General features: G+C 33.6%; 3 protein-coding genes across 5 annotated transcripts in view; 1 reads left to right on the plus strand and 2 right to left on the minus strand.

The window, feature by feature from the left end:
- Positions 1 to 636: 636 nt before the first annotated feature.
- Positions 637 to 20,654, minus strand: LOC114334470 (zinc finger protein 569-like). The gene is made up of 5 exons (XM_028284509.2): positions 20,154 to 20,654; positions 10,792 to 11,216; positions 5,874 to 6,152; positions 1,632 to 1,846; positions 637 to 861 (listed from the first exon to the last, which is right to left on the minus strand). Exons 1-5 carry the CDS (start codon positions 20,313 to 20,315, stop codon positions 686 to 688), a joined length of 1,257 nt encoding a protein of 418 aa, XP_028140310.2. The 5' UTR covers positions 20,316 to 20,654; the 3' UTR covers positions 637 to 685.
- On the minus strand, positions 6,702 to 9,930 carry LOC126889790 (uncharacterized). The gene is made up of 2 exons (XM_050658379.1): positions 7,452 to 9,930; positions 6,702 to 7,084 (listed from the first exon to the last, which is right to left on the minus strand). The coding sequence occupies exons 1-2, from the start codon at positions 7,879 to 7,881 to the stop codon at positions 6,729 to 6,731; spliced, it is 786 nt and encodes a 261-aa protein (XP_050514336.1). The 5' UTR covers positions 7,882 to 9,930; the 3' UTR covers positions 6,702 to 6,728.
- A 1,679-nt stretch (positions 20,655 to 22,333) lies between the features above and the next one.
- Positions 22,334 to 24,302, plus strand: part of LOC114334471 (MPN domain-containing protein CG4751-like) — a 42,304-nt gene continuing 40,335 nt past the window's right edge. Inside the window, exons 1-2 of one of the 3 annotated variants that reach the window (XM_050658380.1) lie at positions 22,334 to 22,587; positions 22,711 to 22,833. In XM_050658380.1, the coding sequence (XP_050514337.1) occupies positions 22,711 to 22,833 (123 nt within the window). In that variant the 5' untranslated portion in view covers positions 22,334 to 22,587. Of the gene's footprint in view, positions 22,588 to 22,669; positions 22,880 to 24,302 lie in introns of those variants that run through there. The other 2 variants (XM_050658381.1, XM_050658382.1) reach the window with 2 other exon arrangements.

Consider the following 24,302-nt stretch of genomic DNA (forward strand, 5'->3'; position numbering starts at 1 on the left):
TTATCTACAGAATCAACAGAAAGATATTTTCTTCATCTGGGTACCTTCCCATATGGGAATAATTGGCAACGAGGAAGTGGACTCTCTAGCAAGCAATGCAACTACCGACCAAAGTATTTCTATCACAGATCAAATACCTTGGACTGATCACAAAGTAAATATCAAAGGTCATGTCCACAGAACGTGGCAAACTACTTGGGATCAGACTAACAACAAACTAAAAGAATGCCTAAGTCAAGTAGGAACTAAACTCATGTTACCAAGTAATAGAAAAGACCAAGTCATCATCAACCGACTCCGAATAGGACATACGTTACTAACACACAAGCATATCTTCAACAAGGAGGCCGCTCCGATGTGTACCAATTGCAACACGCAACTGACAGTGAAACATATAATTATCGAGTGTCCAGTGTACCAGAAAGAAAGGACCGCGTGTGCTCTTAGTGACAATATTAAAAGTGTACTGACTTCAAACCTAAACTCCTTATTAAATTATCTCAAAATGACTAAACAATACACCAGATTGTAAAGCATTTTTATATAATAATATGTATCTTACTGTTTGTGTATGTCCCCCCGCTAATAACCCTTAGTGGTTGATGCGGGTTTATTTGTGTAAATAAAAAAAAAAACTTTTTGTTCCAAGGAGTTTTATTTGTATTCGCTATAATACCTTTGACTATTAGTTTTTCGTGTGAGTCTTCATATGAACTGTAAGATGGTGATTTCTTCTGAAAGATTTACCACAACTTATACACAAGAAAGGTTTAGCGCCTGTGTGAATGAGTTTATGTTGCTTAAAGTTTTTGGGATCTGAGAAGCTCTTTTGACATTCATTGCATTTTAGAGGTTTTTCACCTAAAAAAATTAAATAAATAAATAGATTGATTTATCAATAAACTTGAATTAATAAATTGAATCGAGATCGAAAAGTTGAGGCGGGATACAGACCTTTCTTTGCAATGCACATCTAATGAAGTCAAAACTTCTCTCACGAGGTGCAAAAATTCAGGTATATAAGACCGTAATGTGACAAACAGTCGCGTATGGAAGCGAAACATGGACGCTAACAAAAAGAGAAATAAATACATTGCCGGTGTGGGAAGGTAAAATCCTTCGAGTGATATAAGGGCCTTGCAGAGACAGCGTGACAAACGAATGGAGGCGCAGATACAATAACGAGTTAAGAGTCTCTCTTCGGAAAGGAAAATCTAGTCAGATATGAAGGCTAATGACTAAGACGGGCAGGACATGTGATAAGCAGTAACGACAATCGACTTATAATTTTTTCGATCTTAAAAAGATGATCCGTGGCAAGAGATATCGCTCCGATGAGGAAGTAATCGCAGAAGCTGAAGCCTATTTTGAAGACAAACATAAATCGTTTTCCAAGGACGGCATTAAAAAATTTGAAAAGCGTTGGAATGATTGTATCGCCGCTAAAGGAGATTATTTTGACGAATAAAGAATAAATATTGCAAAAAAATGTTGTTTTCCTAGTTGTGCCCGGGACTTATTGACCGACGGGTTACATAGCGATATCAATGTCTGTGCAACACATATTATAATATAGTTATTAAATGTTATTTCTAGAATGTCCTCATATGTGCTGGATTTGGATTACCCACCTGTATGCTTTCTCATGTGAATGTTGCAATAAAATGTCGAAGAAAACTTTTTAGGACAATATTTACATCGGTATGGTTTTAAATCTAAATGAGTTTTTAGATGTTTGTTCATGCCTGATGAATGGGTAAAAGTCTTGTTACAAAATTTACAAGAGTATGGTTTGTCACCAGAATGAATCCTCAAATGTGACGCCAATAGACTGCTCGATATAAAGCTGAAATTCAAAATAAAACAATGTTTAAAAAAGTTTTATAATGGACGATTTACACAAAATGAATATTTTAAATATTTTAATACATTATAGAGGATTATTTTTGGTAGTTCCAATAGAACCTTGGACACCTTCATAATCGATTCGCGTTAAAAGGTTTTAATAGCCGGTCGTAAAATATTTCATTGCTTTTAAATACGTAACTGTAAGCTACAAATCGCACACCTGTATTTTTTATCGTTCTATTTTTACTAAAAGGTTTCTTAATAGTCGATTATAAAAAATGTTTTATTGTTTGAATGTACTAACTAGAAAACAATAAAAAATTAACATTTCATTCTCTAGTTCGGTGAGCTCATCACGTGCTACGTAAAATGATATATTTCGCCTTTCACCACGCATTAGCGTACAAGACATAGCAAAGTGGTCAGGACACACCAAAAGAGTCTTATATCCGACGATGTAATATGAAATAGCCGTTTATGATAATGACTGAATTAGATACAGGCGGAGAATATTTGAAGAAATTATGTATTCTTTGCACGATGTCTCTTTTTCTTTCCAAGATGATCAGTTTTTAACTACTCATCATCATGCAACCAATTTACGTCCACTGCTGGACATAGGTCTCCCCCAATTGTTTCCACACTTCACGGTTTTGTGCTGATTGTTGCCAGTTTTTACTAATCCGCCTGATGTCATCTGTCCATCGTGTAGGCGGCCTTCCTCTACTGCGTTTGTCTGCTCTTGGTCTCCATTCCACTAGCTTTCGTGTCCATCTTTTAACTACTATTAGATACTATTTTATACAGGGTGGTTCATCTTATTCGCCTCGGTCTCTGTACGGAAAACCACTTGATATTTTAAAAAAAAATTCTTCACAGAAATATACAGGGCCTTTAATACTACAATCTAAAAATCATGCGAATTATACAGGGTGCTCCAAAAAAGAGTGGTATATCAAAGTTATATTTTTTCTTATGGAATGCCCTATATCTGATGACATTACTGAATTGACCTTAAAAAATAAGCTATACTTTCATAAGGGTTCCCTATACCTAAATACAGGGTGTTTTGATTTATTTCGATTTTTATGAAAATGTAAGGTTTTAGAAAAAAATAAATATCTACCAATCTAAGAATTAGTAACAAATTCTTTCTTGGATCTTAATAATACACTATTTAGTATACTTATACAGATGCTTACTGCAACCAAATTTCTTACAGGGTGGTCAAAATATGAGATTGTTCTATTAACAAATTCAAGCTGTAATAACTTACTTATTTTAAATAGAACACCCTGCATCTTACTAGTCTATCGCGTAAAAAATTTACTTAGCTTTCAATTCTTATTAGGGTTTCTTATACATATCTCCCTTCATGTACAACACATCACCAACACCGGCAATATACTTAAATATCTTAGTCAAGATACTTTCGTTAATAAAATTCACATTTTTATCATTTAATCACACGGAGTGTTCTTATTTTAACACGTTCGCTGCCGACTATATTTTCTAAATCAATGCCTCCGTGAGCCAACCATTCCTTTTTTTGAGTGCGCCTATGAGCCACCATATAACAAATGTGTTCAACGTTTTTGACTTATATGGGACCACATTTGTCATATTCCACAAATCGCACAAATTCTGTATACAGCACATAGCTTGTAGGCCTCGTTGGTTCATTCCCATGGTTATTTAATACTAAATAAACACCAACGGCCGGTACATATCGGAATAAATGTTGGTCCCACAGGGCCAACATGGCCTGTTAATGCAAAACTTGCGTTGGTCCCATCGGACTAACATGGCAGCGAACGTGTTAAGTGACATACTCGATATTCTATTCTTTATAATGGAAGATATTTAAAATCTCTTCAATTCCATGTAAACAATCTCAATACACATGTTATTCTGTAAATACCCATTTTTACATATTTTTGTAAATACAATAGGCTCGTTTTCGTCACAGTAGCCATTGCATTTAATTGTTTGTAATTGCGATTCAAAGATTCAAACAAAAAGTGGTGTTCTTAAATTAAATGGTGACTTACTGTCACTTGCTGTTGCGTTTAGTAAATTTCAATTTCCGACTTATCATCGACTTATTTCGTATGGTTTAAATGATGACGCACGGGTAAAGATTCGCGGACTCAACTGTACTTAATTCTAATTTTTAAAGCTTACAAATATGGAAATCTTTAAATATTTGAAAAATGAAGGGAGATAGGTATAGGAAACCCCAATAAGAATTGAAAGCTAAATAAATTTTCTACGCGATAGACTAGTAAGATACAGGGTGTTCCATTTAAAATAAGTAAGTTATTACAGCTTGAAGTTGTTAATAGAACAATCTAATATTTTGACCACCCTGTAAAAAGAGAGGTATAGGAAACCCTAATACAAATAGAAACCTAAGTAAATTTTCTACGCGATAGACTAGTAAGACACAGGGTGTTCCATTTAAAATAAGTAAGTTATTACAGCTTGAATTTGTTAATAGAACAATCTCATATTTTGACCACCCTGTAAGAAACTTTGTTGCAATAAGCATCTGTTTAAGTATGCTAAATAGTATATTATTAAGATCCAAGAAAGAATTTGTTACTGATTCTTAGATTCGTAGATATTTATTTTTTTCTAAAACCTTACATTTTTATAAAAATCGAAATAAATCAAAACACCCTGTATTTAGGTATAGGGAACCCTTATGAAAGTATAGCTTATTTTTTAAGGTCAATTCAATAATGTCATCAGATATAGGGCATTCCATAAGAAAAAATATAACTTTGATATACCACTCTTTTTTGGGGCACCTTGTTATAATTCACATTATTTTTAGATTGTAGTATTTATGGCCCTGTATAGTTTTGTGAAGAAATTTTTTTTAAATATCAAGTGGTTTTCCGTACAGACACCGAGGCGAATAAGATGAACCACCCTGTATAATAATAGTCTGCTATCTCTAGAGCATACGGTATATGTACAAAGAAAGGTAACAGGGCCAGTGTTGAGCTTCAACCGCCTATTATTACCTCTGTTTTTACCCAAGGTACTCGTTTTATTCAGGCTGAGTCGACCTGAGGCCTGTAGTCATTTTAAAAATAGGAAATGGTTGAATGCTCGAATATATGAATATTACAAAGTTAAAGGCAGATATCGAGCACTGAATTTATTTAATCTTGTTCAATTATACTTTCACTATCTAGAGCATCTTCAGGGGCATCTGAAATAAGTAAAGAAAAACGCCATTGTAAAGCAAGAAAAAGTTAGAAACTTCGACAAAAAATCGAAGATGATGTGACAAACAAGTTCAATAACGTTTTAGACTACTTCGTCAATAAAATGAAGGTATTCTCGAATGTCATTTATTTTGAAAAATAGTTTTGTGGCAACTTAAATTAACATATAACTACGAATACACTTAACAAAGGACAAACAGATAAAATTTGAGTGCCGAGTATCTCTAAGGTTCTACATTGTTAAAAGATGGAAGTAGAATGAAGTATTACTTATTTGACGGAAATGATCGAGTGATGACTGACAGATGACAACTTGGTAAGACTATGACTGTATAATATGTACAGTCACAACACAGTGAACTGCACATTCAAAAAACCTATAAAAAATAAATGACATTCGAGGATACCTTCATTTTATTGATGAAGTAAGTCTAAAACGTTATTGAACTTTTTTATCACATCATCTTCGATTTTTTGTCGAAGTTTCTAACTTTTTCTTGCTTTACAATGGCGTGTTTCTTTACTTATTTCAGATGCCCCTGAAGATGCTCTAGATAGCGAAAGTATACTTGGGCAAGATTAAATAAATTCAGTGCTCGATATCTGCCTTTAACTTTGTAATATTTTTAAAATGTCTAGATGTTCTCGCTTGCGCTGGGACTCGATCCCGGCCTTCTGCGTGAAAGTCAGACACCCTACCGTCTGAGCCAACAGATGATATTCTATAAAAATTAAAATAATAATAATAATATTTCCCAATAATAAGAGAAAACGTAATTTTAATACCTTTTATTGCAAATCGCACATGCGTACGGTTTCTCGCCATTATGTCTGCGAATATGAATGGTCAAAGATGATGATTGCTTAAAAGATTTCCCGCAGATTGAACAGAGATGCGAATGGTTAGTAGATTTGCTATTCTCCTCTTTGTAAACAATAAATTCTTTATGCGTTCGCATATGTAAAGCCTTTGTTCCCGATTGTGTAAAGGATCGATGACAAATCGGACAAGAATGGGGCTTTAATCCCGTGTGAGTAGTCATATGCCGTTTAACACTTGCATACCTGAAACATATTTATAAAAAATAATACACTAATTACAAAAAGTGTCGCATAATTTTTAAACAGAAAATAATTTTTAATTTTTAGCAGAATGTTATAATACTCGTCTATGGTCTCCTTTTAGGTGTCTTCAAACCCATAAAATTTCAAGTTGAAGCGTGTTTTTGCCGAAAAAACATACAGTAAACAAAACGTTGTTAAGGGTCATTCTCAAAATAACGCTTCTTTTGGTGGATCAAATCATTTTCTTTTTTTTTTTTAATATTCTATAGCTTAACCAAACACATTTTTTGATTGCTATCATTGACCTGAATAGAAATATCATAGTGGCTGAGATGTTTTACATTTATAGTATAGGAAAAATACCTATTTTTTTTTACATGTGTCCATGGAGTTGTGACATGTCCACGGAGTTAGGACCTGTGTTTGCTCGTCAAATTAGGTGAATATGTATACAACTGCTGTTACTTAATACACAAAGGGGCAATATGCAAAAAATAAAAAGAAAAAAGTCAGTTGTCAAAAGTCAGTATTTATTTATAGCTAGTAAATATATAATTTTAAATATACAAAGTGCTACTAGTCCAACACAAAATTCAAATTGGTCACATCATGAAAAACATACTGCTCCCTGTTATTCAAGAGAGGTTGACCTAACTTAACTACTATATCACTTCTATCTACAGACCACACTTTATCACCTACAAAAACAAATTTATTTGATGAAATTTTTTTCAAAAACTTAACACTAAAGTCACTGAGGTGATAATCATTTGCTAAAATAAGTCCGATAAAATATTTAACTGCCTTTTTTGACGCCAGCTTAACTACAACGTAGTCATTTGGTTGAATTTGCGGCAGAACACCAGAATCCTCTTGTTCATCTTCAGACTCAGTATAAACGTCATCGACAGATAATTTGTTAAATGACGGAGCTGAAAAAGGTTAAGGAAAAACATAGCAAACATGAAACGTTTTGAAAAATATCATTTTCATAGTTTCTTATTTGAATCCTTTAAAGATTATAAATCTACAAAATATTTATAATGTAATATTTTTGTAGTTGAAATCTGATCCTAATAGTTATTTAAATATTTTCTACTTTTTATAAATTTTTTACTTTAACCATAGCAAAAAAAAATGATATTAATTGGTTGTTGTTAAAAACATTTTGTCAAAAAATCTGCGTAAGTCAAAGTAATTAACAGAAATACTAAGTTAGGCTTATCTAAAATATTCATAATATATAATTTAAGTTATTCAAATTAGTGTAACAAGCAATGTGTAATGTTAAAAGGATACAGTTTGAAGTAGATGGTCTTTGAGTCTGTATTTGGTTAATTTCATGATGATGAGATTCCACTTCTTTACTGCCATGTGTAGATTCCACTTGTAGTTCAATTTGCCCCATACCATAGTGGGTACATTCTTCTTCAAAAGAGCAATTTGTACAGCTGAACTTTCTTGCCTGGATAAATTTGGATCCTTTCACATATATAATTTGGTGAATGCTATTTGTTCCTTTAAATGATTTTAATCCTGTGGGCTTTAGCTGATCAAAATGAGCTATTCTTGACCCAGGAACAGAAATAATATTGACAGATACACTATTTTCTTGCAGATGTAGCACAAACTTTTCAAAATTGTCAATGTCAACACCTTTTGCTACCAAAGAATCGGCAGTTCTTTTAAATGCCCCCCCCCCCAATTCCATCAGGAGCTCCCTTTCCATGTGAGGCCTCTGAAAAATGCCATGTTATAATGTCGGCTGAAAACAATTCAGTTAACTGAGACCCTAGTAGTTGAAACATGGTTTTATTTCTGTATTGGCTAGATGGTCCGTCACTAAGAAGATGCACAGTTTTCAAAATTGGGACAATCTGTTTTATTTGTGCTGTTATAGGCTCTAAATACGCAACAATAGCAACAGCATCATGCCGAGTGTCTTCAGATACAGAAACAAACGATTTGTGCTTTAATTCTCCAGACAAAGAGTCACTATAGTATAATACTGAAGTATGAAGACTTATTTGTTGCTTAGAGCCACCAAAGTGAACCGATTGAATTTCCTTCGCGTACTTGCAAACATAATTTTCCGAGAAATCAAAATGGAGGAGAACTTCATCATATTTGAGTGTCTTTTTTACATTGTCTACTATCTCGTATTGATGGTATGTATATGTTAAACGTGTGTTGCATAAACGTAGGCAAACTGTTTTTAAATACTTTTAGCAATTCCTCCTTTGAGCTCTTTATTTGAACTTTGATTGTTCGGTTGCTTACTTTTTCTTGATTTTTTATCATGATTGGGACTTTTTGTACAACCTATTTTTCATATGTTATTTCCTCCTTTAAAGAATCGGACTCACTAAATTTTATTTGATTGTTTTTGCAAACTTTACAAGTACGTTCCAGACAGTTCATTTTATTGTCTTTACAGCAGAGACTTTTCACTATATCGGAAGATGAATTTTCCTCAATGAGTTTATATGTTTTTAGTTTTGATACAATGAGTGCAAAATTTTCATGAATTTTGCACAAGCAAGTGTCACGGGAACCTACTGAGGGAACTTTAATCCAAAAAGGCCTATACCGACAAAATGTGGCATAGCTTAGATTTTTATATTTTGTTTCCAAACAGAACTTTTGGTAAAGATGTTTTAAGGTATCGTTTAAATATCGCTTTTGTTTTTTCATCTTATTATTTGTCACAGTGTCCTTTTTTTCCCGGACAAATTCTGCTGCATTTGTCTTCTTCCAAAAACTGTATTACAGCTGTTTCAGTAGCTTCAACTTTGTTAACTGTTCTTATATGTTTTTTAACTTTAATACTAGTTGACCGATAGGATGTAAGGTAATCAACATATTTAGTACACTTGTACTTCTCAATCAAGCTACCTGAGAGCAAAGTCGCCCATTTTCTCTTTAGCTTTCTGGATTTTTCCATGTGGAATTTTTCTTTGACCTGCTGACATACTATTTCATTCATAAAAAGTCTCTTTTTTACCGTATTATCAAGATTGATATTACGCAACATTTTTTCCACATGTCGCCTTGGTGTCTTTTGTGTTTAGATGGCGTACTTAAAAGTTTTGACTTTAATCTTTGATTTCTGTTTTTGTATAAAGCTAATTTTCTCTCCTGTTGTTCAATCCTCTCCTCGGCTAACTGTAATTTTTTCTCAATTCTTCTCTATTTTTTCTTGCCTTTCTTCTGCCTGATTCTACTCGACTAGTTGAAGGGAGTGGATTCAATAATTCATCCCCGTTTTCGCTTGGCTGCGGGCTGTTTCTATTTACAAATTCCTGCATTTCCTTTGCTTTATTTTTTTTATCCACGCATCTTTTATATCCTTCTCTCCAGTTTTTCTAACTCTTCTTTGATCTCTTTCACTCAAATCGTTAATCAATTTAACTTTTCCTTCTTTCCTTCGTTCATGTCATCTCTGTCGTTCTTTAAGTTTTAATTGTTCATATAAATCCTTATCTTCTTTAATCTTATCTCTGGCTTTTTGCATGCTCTTTCGTTTCTGCTCTCTTCTTCTTCTTAATTTTGCTTCCGATTCTGTTGATTTTTTCTTGGAATTCATTTGGCCTGAAATAATAAAAAAATCTAGTAGTGGGCAGACAAAATAAATTTGAAAACATTCTTCGGCTCACGTGAATCGAACATGATTATTTCAGAATGCTTTATACACTGACTGATTATGACGCCAGTTAAGCCAGCTAGAAAATAATTTGTTGAATAAATGAAGAAACTGAATACGTATTATCCTATGCATAAAAATTTGTTTCTACTGCTAAATTTTGTAGGTAAATTTTCAAAATCCTTAAAAAATGCAAATTTAGATCAACATAATAGTAAAAGAAGATTTTTTTTGTTTAAAGCCATTATGACCCTAAATATAACTTGCTATTAGAACAAACACTCCACTCCATGGACAATTTTCAACTCCATGGACAAGGCAAGTCCATGGAGTTGAGGTCCACGGAGTTGAGAGAATTACACATTTGCCATGTGTGAAGCTATAGATTTGAGGTTAGGAAACAATCTTAATGTTTATCTTTTTATTTAAACTAATAAGAACTAGTTCATGCCAAAAAATAGTTAAAAATTTTAATTCTTACCTTTTTAATTAAGTCCTCGGAGTTGAGAAGATGATCTTGGCGAAATCAAAAATAATATAAATTAAGAAAATCCACTTCACTATAACTAACAACCAACAACTGCCCGGCATCGGCAATAGAAATAAAATACAGAGCTTCCCTTCAAGTAGGAAGCAGTGTTGCCAACCCGAAATGTGATAGTATTGTACTTTTAGACTGTCCATGGAGTTGAGATAAAATCGAAGGACATTGATTCATTTATTATAAAAACTAATTTAAAGTGCAATTGTTAGATACTTCTCGCATGTAAAATGTTATACCATTCTTTCCAACTATATAAAAAATTTAAAATCTTGATAAGATTTTACAAAGCAGATTTGAATGGCGAATATTGCTTCTTACATTTGAAAGGGGACGTCCACGGAGTTGAGATATTGTAAATTTTTTTTCAGTTATTATTTTTTGTTTCAGTTAGTATAACAATTAAAGAGCTATAGTTTTTTGTGTTATTTTAAACAATGTTAAAAAAAACTTACCTGGTAAATATCTTCCCACAAACATCACAACTCAGTTTTTTAGTATCTACATGTTGCTTATTATGATGTTCTAATTCAATTCTATTCAGAAAGACTTGATTGCATGCAACACATCTATATTTAGAACTATCTAATAAATCCGTTTGGGTTTTATAGTGATCTGAATCAGAATCACAGCCAATTATCACATTATCATCCTCACAATAAGGAGAATTATACTTTGTACATTCATTTTTAATATCAACTTTGGCTTCATAATTATTATCTAGTAAATTTTCTGTTTCATCCGATTGGTTAATGCTATGTATGATTTCTTCTAGTTTTTTGTATGAATCATGACATTTTTCTCTAAATAAATATGCTTGCTCTAGTTGTAGCAAACATAACTTGCAAATATACTGTGGAAATTTGTCTTCTTTTGAGACCTAAAATTTCATAAAATTGAAATCTATATCAACATCTATTAGACCTAAAAGATTTCATAGATTTTGAGAAGGCCTTCGATAAAGTCAGACACAAAAAACTGTATGAAATCCTAAGAAGCAAAAACATCGACAGTCGCAACGTTAACATTACCTATATCAAGGTTGTACTGGGGGCAAACAGCAAAAATCAAGGTTGATAATGAGTTAACCAAAGAAATTGAGATTCGTCGAGGTGTGCGTCAGGGCTGTGAGCTTTCTCCACTACTATTCAATATACAGGGTGTCCCAAAAGTAGTGGAACGGTCGAATATTTCGCGAACTAAACATCGGACCGAAAAGCTGAAAAATACGTGTTCAATCATTTTCAAAAATCTATCCAATGACACCAAACGCCAACCCCCACTACACCCCCTGGAGGTGGGGTGGAGGGTAACTTTAAAATCTCAAATGGAAACCCCTAGTTTTTCTTGCAGACTTGGATTCGTTACGTAAAAGTAAGCAGATTCTATTCAAGACATTTTTTCGAACTGTGGATAGATGGCGCTATAATTGAGAAATACGATTTATCCTGATACCATAGGTAAATTATAGAAACGCTCTAATATCTCAAAAAATACACATCCAAATGAGAAACCAAAAAAAGGTTTTTAATACTTTTCGAAGACCTATCGAATAACACTAAACATGACCCTCCAACCCACCCCCTGGAGGTGGGGTGGGGGGTAACTTTAAAATCTTAAATAGCAACCCTCACTTTTTATTACAAATTCAGATTCGTCATGAAAAATTAAGCAACATTTTTTAGAATTGTTGATAGATGGCGCTTTACTTGGAAAAATACGATTTATTAGCGCCATCTATCAGCAATTTTAAAAAATGTTTCGAATAAATGTTGCTTAATTTTTCATGACAAATTCGAATCTGCAATAAAAAGTGGGGGTTGCTATTTAAGATTTTAAATTTACCCCCCACCCCGTCTTCAGGGGGTGGGTTGGAGGGTCATTTTTGGTGTTTGTCGATAGGTTTTCGAAAAATATTAAAAACCTGTTTTTGGTTTCTCATTTGGAAGTGTATTTCTCGAGATATTAGACAGTTTCTATAATGTACCTATGGTATCAGGATAAATCGTTTTTCCCAATTATAGCGCCATCTGTCCACAGTTCGAAAAAATGTCTTGAATAAAAGTTGGTTACTTTTACGTAACGAATCCAAATCTGCAAAAAAAACTAGGGGTTTCCATTTGAGATTTTAAAGTTACTCCCCACCCCACCTCCAGGGGGTATAGTGGGGGTTGGTGTTTGGTATCATTGGATAGATTTTTGAAAATTATTGAACACATATTTTTCAGTTTTTCGGTCCGATGTTTAGTTCGCGAAATATTCGACCGTTCCCCTACTTTTGGGACACCCTATATATGGCGAAACAATATGTCAGGAAGCGCTCCTAGAGCAAAACATTGGTATGAACATTAACAGAGAATTAATTAACTATATATGTTACGTTGATGACACGCTAATAGTAACAGATAACCTAGCAAATTTACAGTATTGCCTGGAAAACATAAACACTCATACCAACAAGTATGGTCTAAAACTGAACATCAAAAAGACTAAATTTATGATTGTAACAAAGAAGCTATACACCAATGTGCCCACACCAATCTGATTTTAATCATAAATAATAAGCAAGTTAAAAGAGTTAAGTCCTACAAATATTTAGGGATTTAGTTCACTGATACTACTGACCAGACAAGAGAAATTAAGAGGGGAATAGAGATAGCGAGACAATCATTTATCAAAATGAAAAAGTTCCTATGCTGCCGAGACATAAATCTGAAATTGAGAACGAGAATGTCGAGGTTCTATGTTTTCTCCGTTCTGATGTACGGCATGGAAGCTTGGACACTAAAAAATATAAATATCAAAAACATTGAGGCATTCGAGATGTGGTGTTAACAACACAAATGAGAAAACTGGAATATCTAGACTACATCATGAAAGGTACTCCCTGCTAAGGCTCATAATCCAAGGAAAAGAGAAATGTGGGACGTAGGCTTTTGTGTGATATTTGTCGAAAAGCGGCACACAAGGAGGAGATAAGTAGTAAGTGATAATAGGAGAAGCAATGAAGCAGTAAAAAGCCCCAAACCTACCAAATTTTTGCAGTTGGATGAATTTCAACGAAACTTTTTGCATTCGATTCGTAAGAGCCTTAGGAAACTTTGTTAACAAAAATGATGATGACGAAATGAAAATTGCGTTATTGAATAAGAAAAATGTATTTTACAAAATTCATTTCAAAATGATGAAAAATGATAAATTTGTAATTCAGAAATATAATTATAAATAAAACCTCTGAGTAACGAGTTTACACTCATTTGGAATCAAATGTCTACAAAACCCAGAAGATGAAGCCTCTCCTGGACACCAAGTACATTGGAGACCATTGCCGTTATGATATTCGTGATCAGCGACCCCAAAAACCCAACGATTAACGACTTTGCACACTGACTGTGTATATAATTTTTACAACTCCAGGAGATGTGGCCCATCTTAAGCACTAGGTGCCTTGAAGGCTATACCGCTGTCATATTCACGAGGGTGGGGGGCAGGTCCCACAAGGTGGAAGACAACATAGAGGGGATAAGAAAGAGATATTTGTATTGAACTGAGATGAAAAGTCACTAGAGACAAAAAGAAGAACCAACTGGTAGAGGAAGATACAGAGCAGTTAAAAACTTTAAAAAGAAAGAATTCGCAAAGGAAATAAACATTAAAAAGAAAATACAGTAAAACCTGCCATATCCGGATCAATGTGGCGACAGACCGATCCGGATATCAAGACCACTACTTCTTTTATAGTCTCTGAAACATTTTCTCCTTTATACATTCCAGTAATCAACGCCGTCAATAACTTTCGTCGATAGACATGTTTTATAGATTCTATAATACATTATTTTAGTGTGACCAACTAGCCCGAAAAATCCGGGACATGGCCCGAATTACAAAGTTGTGTCCCGGCGTCCCAGACAAGGCTTCCGGGCCATCCGAATTTTCAACATTTTGGTAAAATTCTATTTTGAAATTTTGAATACGTTATTCTTCTAAGAATTCACATCAAATTGAATTGGTGGGACGAAAAAAGTCAATTTCTAGAGTGTAATACTAATACCACATCCAAAACGCATGCATTTTATTTCGTGGCATTATAGCTCTACAACAGTGGTGCTCAGACTTGTACTGCGAGGGATCTAAGAAAATCTAGGAAAAAAGCAATTTTGAAAATAAAAATATTTATTGCACATTTCTATTTGATAAAAAGTTGTAATTACAGCAATGTTTTTCATCTTAATTTTATTTGGATGTTGATGCATGGCACTGCATATCATCTACAAGTTTTTCATATATGATGGTACGTAATTGCCAAAAGCAAGCATGATGAGAGATGTTCGTCAGTTAGGCGATTACGACACTTTAATTTTACCACCTTCATTTGGGAAAATACAGACTCTCACACAAGTACGTTGATCCAAAGAATGCTGTGAGCTGAAGAGCTACTTGCCTCAAAGAGGAATATTTGTCAGGGGATATAAAAGACCAAAATTTCGTATCGGCCGCTCTGGACTCTTATTTTCAGTACCTCATTTTGGACGGAAATGATCTCCATATTGAAACTAACGGATATTTCAGTGGCAATTTTTTCGACGTCTTCACAAGAAAATGGATTAGACATGAATGTTACAATATCTGTCAGTTTTTAAAAATTGGCGAAGCTTCTTTCAAAGTCGCTACGATCTGCTCCATCTCATAATACACATAATTCAAATGAGCGGTTACCCTTTTTTCAACAATGGAATGTTGTTTATCTCCTTTCTCTTCCTTTGATCAATCAATAATTTCAATTTGTTGACAGAAGAGTCAGCAAGTATGGTGAGTCAGCAAAGTCCCTGTCTTTTCCCATTTGTATTTTTTTCAGTGAATTGCGATCGACTTCAAAAACTTGGGCGATCAACCGGTCGATCGCGATCGACCCTTTGAGCACCGCTGCTCTACAACATGGTCGTCTCAAAACAAGAACGACGGCGATTAAGGCAAAACATTACTATAAACGATCATAACTTCAAAGTGGTTAAAGAATTTAAATATCTAGGAGCAACAATCACAAATGACAAAAAAGTAGAGCGAGAAGTTGAAACTCGAATAATGGCAGGAAACAGATCTTTCTTTGCAATGCAACATCTAATGAAGTCAAAACTTCCTTCACGAGATACAAAAATTTCTGGTGTGGGAACGTAAAATATTTCGAATGGTATATGGCCCTTGCAGAGACAGCGTGACAAACGACTGGAGGCACATATACAGTAATGAGTTAGAGTCTCTATTCGGAAAGGAAAATCTAGTCAGATATATAAAGGCCAATAGACTCAGATGGGCAGGGTATGTGATACGCAGTAATGACAATCACCTTATAAACAATGTGTTATGGGAAGGCCAGATGGAAGAAGGTCTGTAGGACGGCCTAGAAAAATTTAGAAACATGCAGTCAAAGAAGATCTGGTGAAAATGGGAGTGAGACAATGAGAATTAGTGACACAGGATTGAAAAACATGGAAGGTAATAGTAAACGCGGCAAAGACTCGCAAAAAGTTGTAATGCCATTGATGATGATGATGTTGATGATTATGGTTCTACGAAAACTAAAACTGTAGACTTTTTGCGCTTCTGTATTTTAATTCAATTTTAAATTCGATTTTAAATCTTCTGAAAAAAATGGCCCTATTTTCATTGAAAAGTCCCGGATTTCAGGTATTGTTTTTCAGCCTTGTCCCGGATTCAACTGAATTGGAGTTGGTCACACTACATTATTTCGCCATCTTTTAGTGCGTTGTCCAACAGCAAGACTGCCTTTCTCGGTAGATTTCGGTAGATCCGGATGGCGCAGAACCGTCCGGATATGGGGAGGTCCGGATATGGCAGGTTGTACTGTATGCGCTAACCTTGAGAATGACATCTGGAGTGATGCGTACAAGATAGTTACCAAAAATGCCAAAGAAAGTAATTTCCACCAAATCAAAGAAAAGCATATAAGAGAGCTGGCAGAAGAGCTATACTCAATATACAGTATATCTCATGATCATCTTTCAGTGCGTCACAGTTTTTCAATTTCTTTTTAACGCATTAAATTGTATGTGACAGAAAAAAAGGCACGTCGGTGATTACATTTCGTCGGTGACATTTTTATAACATTTATTCTAGTTATTCTAGTTGTCGATAGATGGCGCCATAATAAAAAAATAATTTTTTTTAATTAGATAATATTAAACATATAATCTGTATAATTTATAAGACTATACAAATCAAAGAAAATACCATTTTATAAATGCAAGAAATCAGTGCCAATAAAACATAAACACACACACACAAATGCAAGAAACACATTTGATTTGTTTTTATTCCAAATTGAAAATAAAATGTGACAACTGTCAGATTTAACTAAAATGTCATATTAGAATAAATGTCATAAATGTGTATTATGTTGTTCGGTGGTATTTATCAAGACTGCATCCCACCATCAAATAATTTGATCAAACTGGTTTGAGCAAACTGAAAGTGACAGTTAGTGACGTCACATCCTGAGTGTTCATTGTGGATAATAATGAAAAATATTAATTTTAAATAAAGTACAAACAAGTTAGACAACTCAATACAAAAAATTTGATCAAACTAGACTGATAGTGAGAGCACAGATTTTTAGAATTTCAAAAAAACTGCAATTGTGACGTCACTTTGACGTACTTCCTCAAGTACGTCAAGTTTGCTCAAACTGTTTGATCAAATTATTTGATGGTGAGACGCGGCCTTCACGGACTTACCCTTTTTCCTATCATTTGTTATGCACTGAAAAATGATCATGAAAAGGACAATATTATTATTATTATACAGATAATCATGGAGGAAAAACCACTGTGAATGAAAGAAATCATGAATGACCTCCTGAGAAAGCAATAATTCCCAGAATCATGGAAAACAGCAAACAGATCTGCCTGCCATGATTTAGAAAGATCTGTCTATTAAACACAATGGGAGACATCTTCGAAATACTTATAAAGATGAGAGTAAAAAAATAAGTTATAGAGAAAGGGGGCTTGTCTGGATGCCAATATGGGTTTAGGAAAGGAATTAACACGGATTTAACTGCCCCATGTAGGAGGGGGTGGTTGGTGGCCTTATTTCTGGGCATAAAAACGCCTTTAACTTCATGAGCTGAGAAGTAATAACTGGACTACTAGAGAAATTAGAAGTATCCTCATACCTTCAAAACATAGTGAAAGAATACTTCTCGAGTGTAGACAGATTAGCATAGCGAGGGGAGATAATATTATGCAGACATCGGCAGGAGTGCCACAGGACTCGATCCTAGAACTATTGTTTGCGAGTCTAGAAGGGACACAGGCTGTGGCCAGTGATGCCACAGCTACCGATTTTTAGGTGGATCTACCGGATACCTGTCAAATCTACCGATCTACCGAATTATCTTTTTTTCTACTGAAAATCAAAATTATTAGAAATTTTTTTAGCGAATAGATTTGGCAATATAGTTTAGTCAATTTTCAAGAATCCTTGAATTGCTTTTACTAGCTTGTGACAGATGTTCAACCAGCCGATAGGGATATCAATTTTATGACCACTTGTCCTTTTATATGATTTGGGACTAATATATCTACCTGAATAGTGAATATTGTTAAGGATTGCCGCTTATTTTCATATAGAAGATAATTCCCAACTAAAAACAGTATATTAAAATCTTAAAACAGGAGAAACTTAGTTTGCACCTTTTAACTTTATTATTTATACTAAAGTCTTGGTATTTCGACATAACTAATATTAAAAATTTTTCTCGTTATTAATTGCTTCAATATCTGACATTTCCATGAAGATGTACCGCTTATTTTGCTTTGTTTTGTTTTTAAATGATTATAAAGTGTAAAAAATCATTTCTTTGCCTATAAAACGTTACTTGTAGATTTTAGAGAAAAATGTTTCAAATAAATATTGTAGATATTTAGTTTCTAATTTGAAATACATAAACAATTGATCGAGATAATTGCAAAAAACCCTTATTGTTGCAGTAATTTATGAATGTTAATAACTTATAACTGTTATTTATTATAGCAAAAATGTTTAAGTTGTTTTAACAATTATACAGCTTTCAAAAGAGAATAATTGTATTTTGAACGTTAAAAGGTACACGTGTGGTAAGTTTTTCTAAAAAGTCTACAACAGGAAGAAATATGCAATTTTATTTTATTATAAATAAATTAATTCCTTATACTTATAACAAAACTAAAGTATCCTTGATATTTAGTATTGCGTTAGTTAGGCGGCTCTACTAGAGTTACTTTGGATTAAAAAAATGAAGAAAATTGCTCTATACCTAGAAAGCCGAAAAAATACATTTTTTAATGTACAGTAGAACGTCAATAATCCGGATTAATTGAGACCGGACCCCATCCGGATTATCAAATTATCCTGATTATCGAAATTATCTAAAAAAGGCCAGTATACACATTTATTATACAACGAACATTTTAAAATTTCATATTTTCTCTTATACAGCCAAGTGTCTACAGGTTAAGTTAATCAAAACATTTTTTTATGTTCAAACACTGTATTGTAATTTATTTTTTCTACGAGCGTGCAAAAATGTCTACTTTCGCGCACGCATTTTAGTTTAGAAAGTTTCACTTTTCCGCACGCGTGTTACTTTTCCGCACGCGGTTTTTACTTTTCCGCACACGTGTTAATTTAGATATGTTAATATGGCCTTAAAGTAATTATAATACATGCAATAAACTAATATTTAGATATTATTTACTAATTTATTTTAAATATATCTTATTGTGTTCCTGTTTTAATGAAATTAACGCGACAATTCGATGAAATAAAATTATTTTGACATAATATTCGAAAGTCAAATCGGTAGATGGTTTTGAATCATCGTCATGGAAACCAAGATCGTCGTCATGCCAACTAATTACATATATTGAAAGTTTGGTTTTGACAACCTTGTCAAAGAATTAATTTGTGTATGTATTTTCATATTAATTAAATTAATTAAGATTTGGTAATTTTTTAAAGACTCTTAGAAAAAATATTGTTCCTAACTCTTGCAGAAAGTCTCTTTTCCGCTCGAGGATGACCTGACCGTTCTAGTAGAGTACAATGAAATTGTTCTCTTTCTGTACCAGTAAATAAATCATTCATCATGCCAACAAATATACTGCCAATTCAGTTCCGGCTGATCAAACGATAATGACAATATATTATTACAAATATTGTATAATAGAGAACAAATCAAAAGTGAACAATGAAGAAAATGTTACATGCAACTGTTGATATGATGGACCCCTTAAAACAAGAACAGCAGAAGACTAACATGTATGCAAAATAATTAATGTGGGGAACTGGAGCAAGAAGCTTAAAACAATTTTACAAACAATAGTATCAAAAGTGACAAAGAAACAAATTACCAAAAACTAACAACATACAATATTAATAATTTAAATCCAGAAATATCCAGAATGTACCATTCATAATCATTCATGCTAACAAATATACTGCCAATTCAGTTCTGGCTGATCAAAGGATAATGACAATATATTAAGTTATTACAAATATTGTATAATAGAGAACAAATCAAAAGTGAACAATGAAGAAAATGTCACATGCAACTGTTGATATGATGGACCCCTTAAAACAAGAACAGCAGAAGACTAACATGTATGCAAAATAATTAATGTGGGGAACTGGAGCAAGAAGCTTAAAACAATTTTACAAACAATAGTATTAAAAGTGACAAAGAAACAAATTACCAAAAACTAACAACATACAATATTAATAATTTAAATCCAGAAATACTTCATTTTTCTATAAATACCTGAAGTAAGGTACATGTTTCTAAAATATAAGGGATGGACAGTTTATTATTTCTAACATCTATTTCATCAAATATTGAAGAGAGTTCTTTATTTGAATGTAAACATGTTCTGCAAATGATGTTTTCATGGTTTTCCTTTTCAGTATCCATTTTGACATTCATTCAAATTTGTCAAAACAAATAAACAAAACAGTAGCCTTCTATTGTATTTGCATTTAGCTAGGCTAAAACATAATATAAAAAACCGGCGGCGTCCGGCGTCTATCTTGACAAAATCACAAAGAAAACAGCATTGCGATTGCTCATATCGGTTTGTTTCCAATCTACTTGTTTCTTTTCTGCACTCATACTCTTGACCAATCCATATTTCGGACAAATCTATGATGATTATTCAATAAAATGTTTTTTTTTGTAGCTTGTCTTTGTATTATTTTTTATCTTAATCCAAATATAAAACATAAAACCGATAACCGATCCATGACCGACCAATAGGAAACCTGTATTTCTTCTACTTCTACATGTCTACTGTCTACATGCCAAGGTTAAAACCATGTTAAAACGATACAAGGTGGACGGCGATGCAATTGCTAAAGGACACCGCACACTTCGGTGGGAAAAATAATGTTAAATACAATAGAATTTACATCAATAGATTCGTCTCAAAATTACAATAATTTTGAATCATTGCGCTAACTCTGAATTTTAATTAACAAGGGAGTAAATTGTAATTAAATTTTATCCAAATCACATTTTGGAAGTTCATAAAACTGTCATTCATTATTACCTACCTGATACCATATTACCATGATATACTACATTCGCTCTCGCGAGATTTTTTTTGAGACATTCGGAATAGGAAACGTACAACACAAAAATTCCTACCTCACACTATTAACTGCTAAAATCAACTTAATCTTTCATTAAAAAAAGAAGAATTATTAGAAATAGTGGGAGTGTCTACTAATCTCATAAAATTTTGTGAAGTTTATTTCTACAAAATATTTTTATTTTGTACAATAAATAATTTTCTCATCTGCTATCAATACATTATAATGGTTTAAATAAATAAATATTGATTGGCGTAAGGTTTATGTTATTTTTATGTCTGTTTACTATTAATAATATTGGATATGAGCAGGTGCGTTGGTTTTGTAGTAATTTCCAGTCACTTCTGACAACTGAATTTTTCAAAAAAGAAATTACTAACGTCAGTGTCAAAAAAAATCTCGCGAGAGCGAATGTAGTATACCTACTTTATTATCGATAAGATAAGATTATCCTTGAAGAAAGATTTACGAACTGGTGATTTACAACATCTTTTTTCTCGCAAGGATGAAACAATCATAGCAGCGCGGCTACAGGAATTGTGGAAGAAGGAAGACCTGTTATGATGGAGCCATGGAACCACGTCCAGGAGGTGGGCCGAGGAATCATAATTGGGAAGGAATTGGTTAGTTCTGTTAAAGAAATATCCGTAGATTAATGTCAATGACTACGCAGTGACCATCAAGAATGAGACAAAAGTAGGAACTTGTGTATCCGTAACGTCCATAATCCGCCAGACGACATGACAACATCAGATAATTCATGGATAATTCCAACCACAAGTTCGACCAAATGGTTGCAATGGTTAACAACCAACAGAGTTGGTTGTTAACCTCTCACCTGATCACAACAACCTTGTGCAATTTCCGAGCAAGGATGACATACATCCATATGTGATATTTATAATCTTAAGATATCGACTTAATGTCGATTACTAATGTAGCAATAATGTTATTTAGAGGTTTTTACACCTATTGAAGTGGCTAGTTTCAATTACTTGTACACTGGACGTTTACACTGATGATGGTCAGTTTGACCGAAAGTCAGTTTACTTCCACTCCCTTGTGGATAAATTTTAAGAATTTTAATAAATTCATATACCTACATACAACAGAAGTGCTTACTTCATTCTACGTTGTTTTAACGAAGGTATACAGCCAACTACAGGGTTTACCCTTTTAAAGTTTGTGGCTTATTCTCAATAAAAATAGTAAATTGCCACAAGAAAATATCTTCAAAATGATACTAAAAATCTGATGACGTCAGACGCCATGACGTCACGACCGAATCGGCGTTACCTTGTACGAAACCCATACTCGTACCTTGAACAAATTGACACATTTCTTCTTAACGTCGCGAGTGTAATCAATCTCAAGAAACTCATTTATGTCCTTTTCTAAATAAATGAAATAAGAGGAAACAAAAATTGGGAGGTAAAACCGTATCAAGAACGGATCACGCCCGAGCCCGTTGTCATTTGTTGTTATTTGGCATGTTGACAAGGCAATCCAAGTCCAAAAATATTTGTAATAAAAGTTTGTTTACGAATAAATAAATGTTTAGTGATCAGTTCCGAACATCTTAAGGATTTTAGAAATCCTGACTAAAGGTATAGAGCTTTCCAGTAGTTTTGAGGTTGTAGTTTTGTCAGCTTGTAAGCTTTTTGGGGAAGTCAGAAAATCTGTTAATACTGGCATTCTTTTCAACTATTAACACACATGTTTCTCTTAAGATGCAGTCTCAGCTTGAAGCAGCATTATTAGGTCAAACTTCTCAAAGCAATAACCAAGATGTGGACGAAAACAAAGACAATAATTCTGAAGGGAAAGAAAATGAAGAGATGGAAGAGATTGAGGTTCTTTTGTTGATTTTACTACTTGATTGAATGTATTTTTGCATGGGTTGAGTATTTTTAATTTTCTTACTTTCTTTTTATTTTGGCTGTATATAGTTTTTGCTTTAGTAACATAAATAGATCTGCATGTACTGTGGCCTTTGTTCTAGTCGAAAAAGCTGCAGTATATTGGCTCTGTAGAATCCTGCTCAATCAGTCATGATCATAGTAAGTAGTAGTTTTGATTCACAAAAATGATAACATACATGCATAGAATAAGAAAATAACACATGCACATAGTATAGTTAGAAAATGGTTATGTTAGGGTCCGAGTCTCTGAGATTACTTAGTTTGTGATTGAACCTCTGCTTTTGCCCTTTAATTCGCCCAATTTTGAACATAGACCCCAGTTTCCTCCATTTGCCTCTGTTTAGTGCTTTCTCTTTCCAGTGCGTTCCTCCTATCTTTTTAATGTCGTCTCCCCATCTCATCTGGGGTCGCCCTCTTGCTCTCTTTCCTGTCCATGGTCTCCATTGTTGTATCATAGTATTCCACCTATTGCCTGTTTGTGTAGGGTTATGACCTGAGAAGCTCCATTTTAGCCTGGCTATATGTTGTCCTGCATCTTTGACTTTTGTTTTATTTCTTACCCAGTTGTTTTGTTTTTTGTCTGTTAATTTTACTCCTAACGTTGCTCTCTCCATGGCTCTCTGTGTCTTCATTATTTTATCCAGGTTTGCTTTGGTCAAGGTCCATGTTTGGCATGCAATTGGGAGTATGCACTGGTCAAACACTCTTGTTTTTAAGTATTGTTGTATTTCTTTATTCTTTAGGACCCATTTTAATTTCCCAAATCCTGCCCAGGCTAATCTGACCCTTCTTTTTACAAAAAATAAAAACCTTATCATGTAAAAGGTATATTTAAAATCCCTAAAAAGGGCTGTATCACAACAAAACGTTTTCGGAATCAATATTCCATCATCAGTGTTATCACAGGTTTACGTGCTTTAAGCCACCAAAATGTACAGGTAAAAACCCTTGAATTGATTTTAAACACTTAGGGTTACATTATATTATCCGATTTTAAAGGATGTTAAAAACATTTCCAGATTAACCCCTGGCATCACATGACATCAACCATATTGGTTAGGAAATTGTAGGTAGAACCTTACGTGGCAGAGTTTAGGTGACAACATTATTTTTAACTTCTTGTTACCTCCGCTGTTTGGTTTTCCTTATTTATTTTTATTATCCTTCCCAAATATATATGTTACAGTTCAAGTTGATTATCCAGTTAGAGTTGACTCCAACTAGTTGGAGTCGACTCTAACGGCTGGTTTCAGTAAAAGTTGATTATAAATATAAAATGAAGATTTATATTCAACATTTACTAGTAAAAGTAGACTCCAACTAGGAAAAGTATACTCTTCCCAATGCCATTTAGTAAAAGTTGATTCTGATTCACACAAACAGCCGATTCTAGAAATTAA

The sequence above is a fragment of the Diabrotica virgifera genome, chromosome 8 (genome assembly GCF_917563875.1).
Source record: "Diabrotica virgifera virgifera chromosome 8, PGI_DIABVI_V3a".
NCBI classification, from domain to species: Eukaryota; Metazoa; Arthropoda; class Insecta; order Coleoptera; family Chrysomelidae; genus Diabrotica; species Diabrotica virgifera.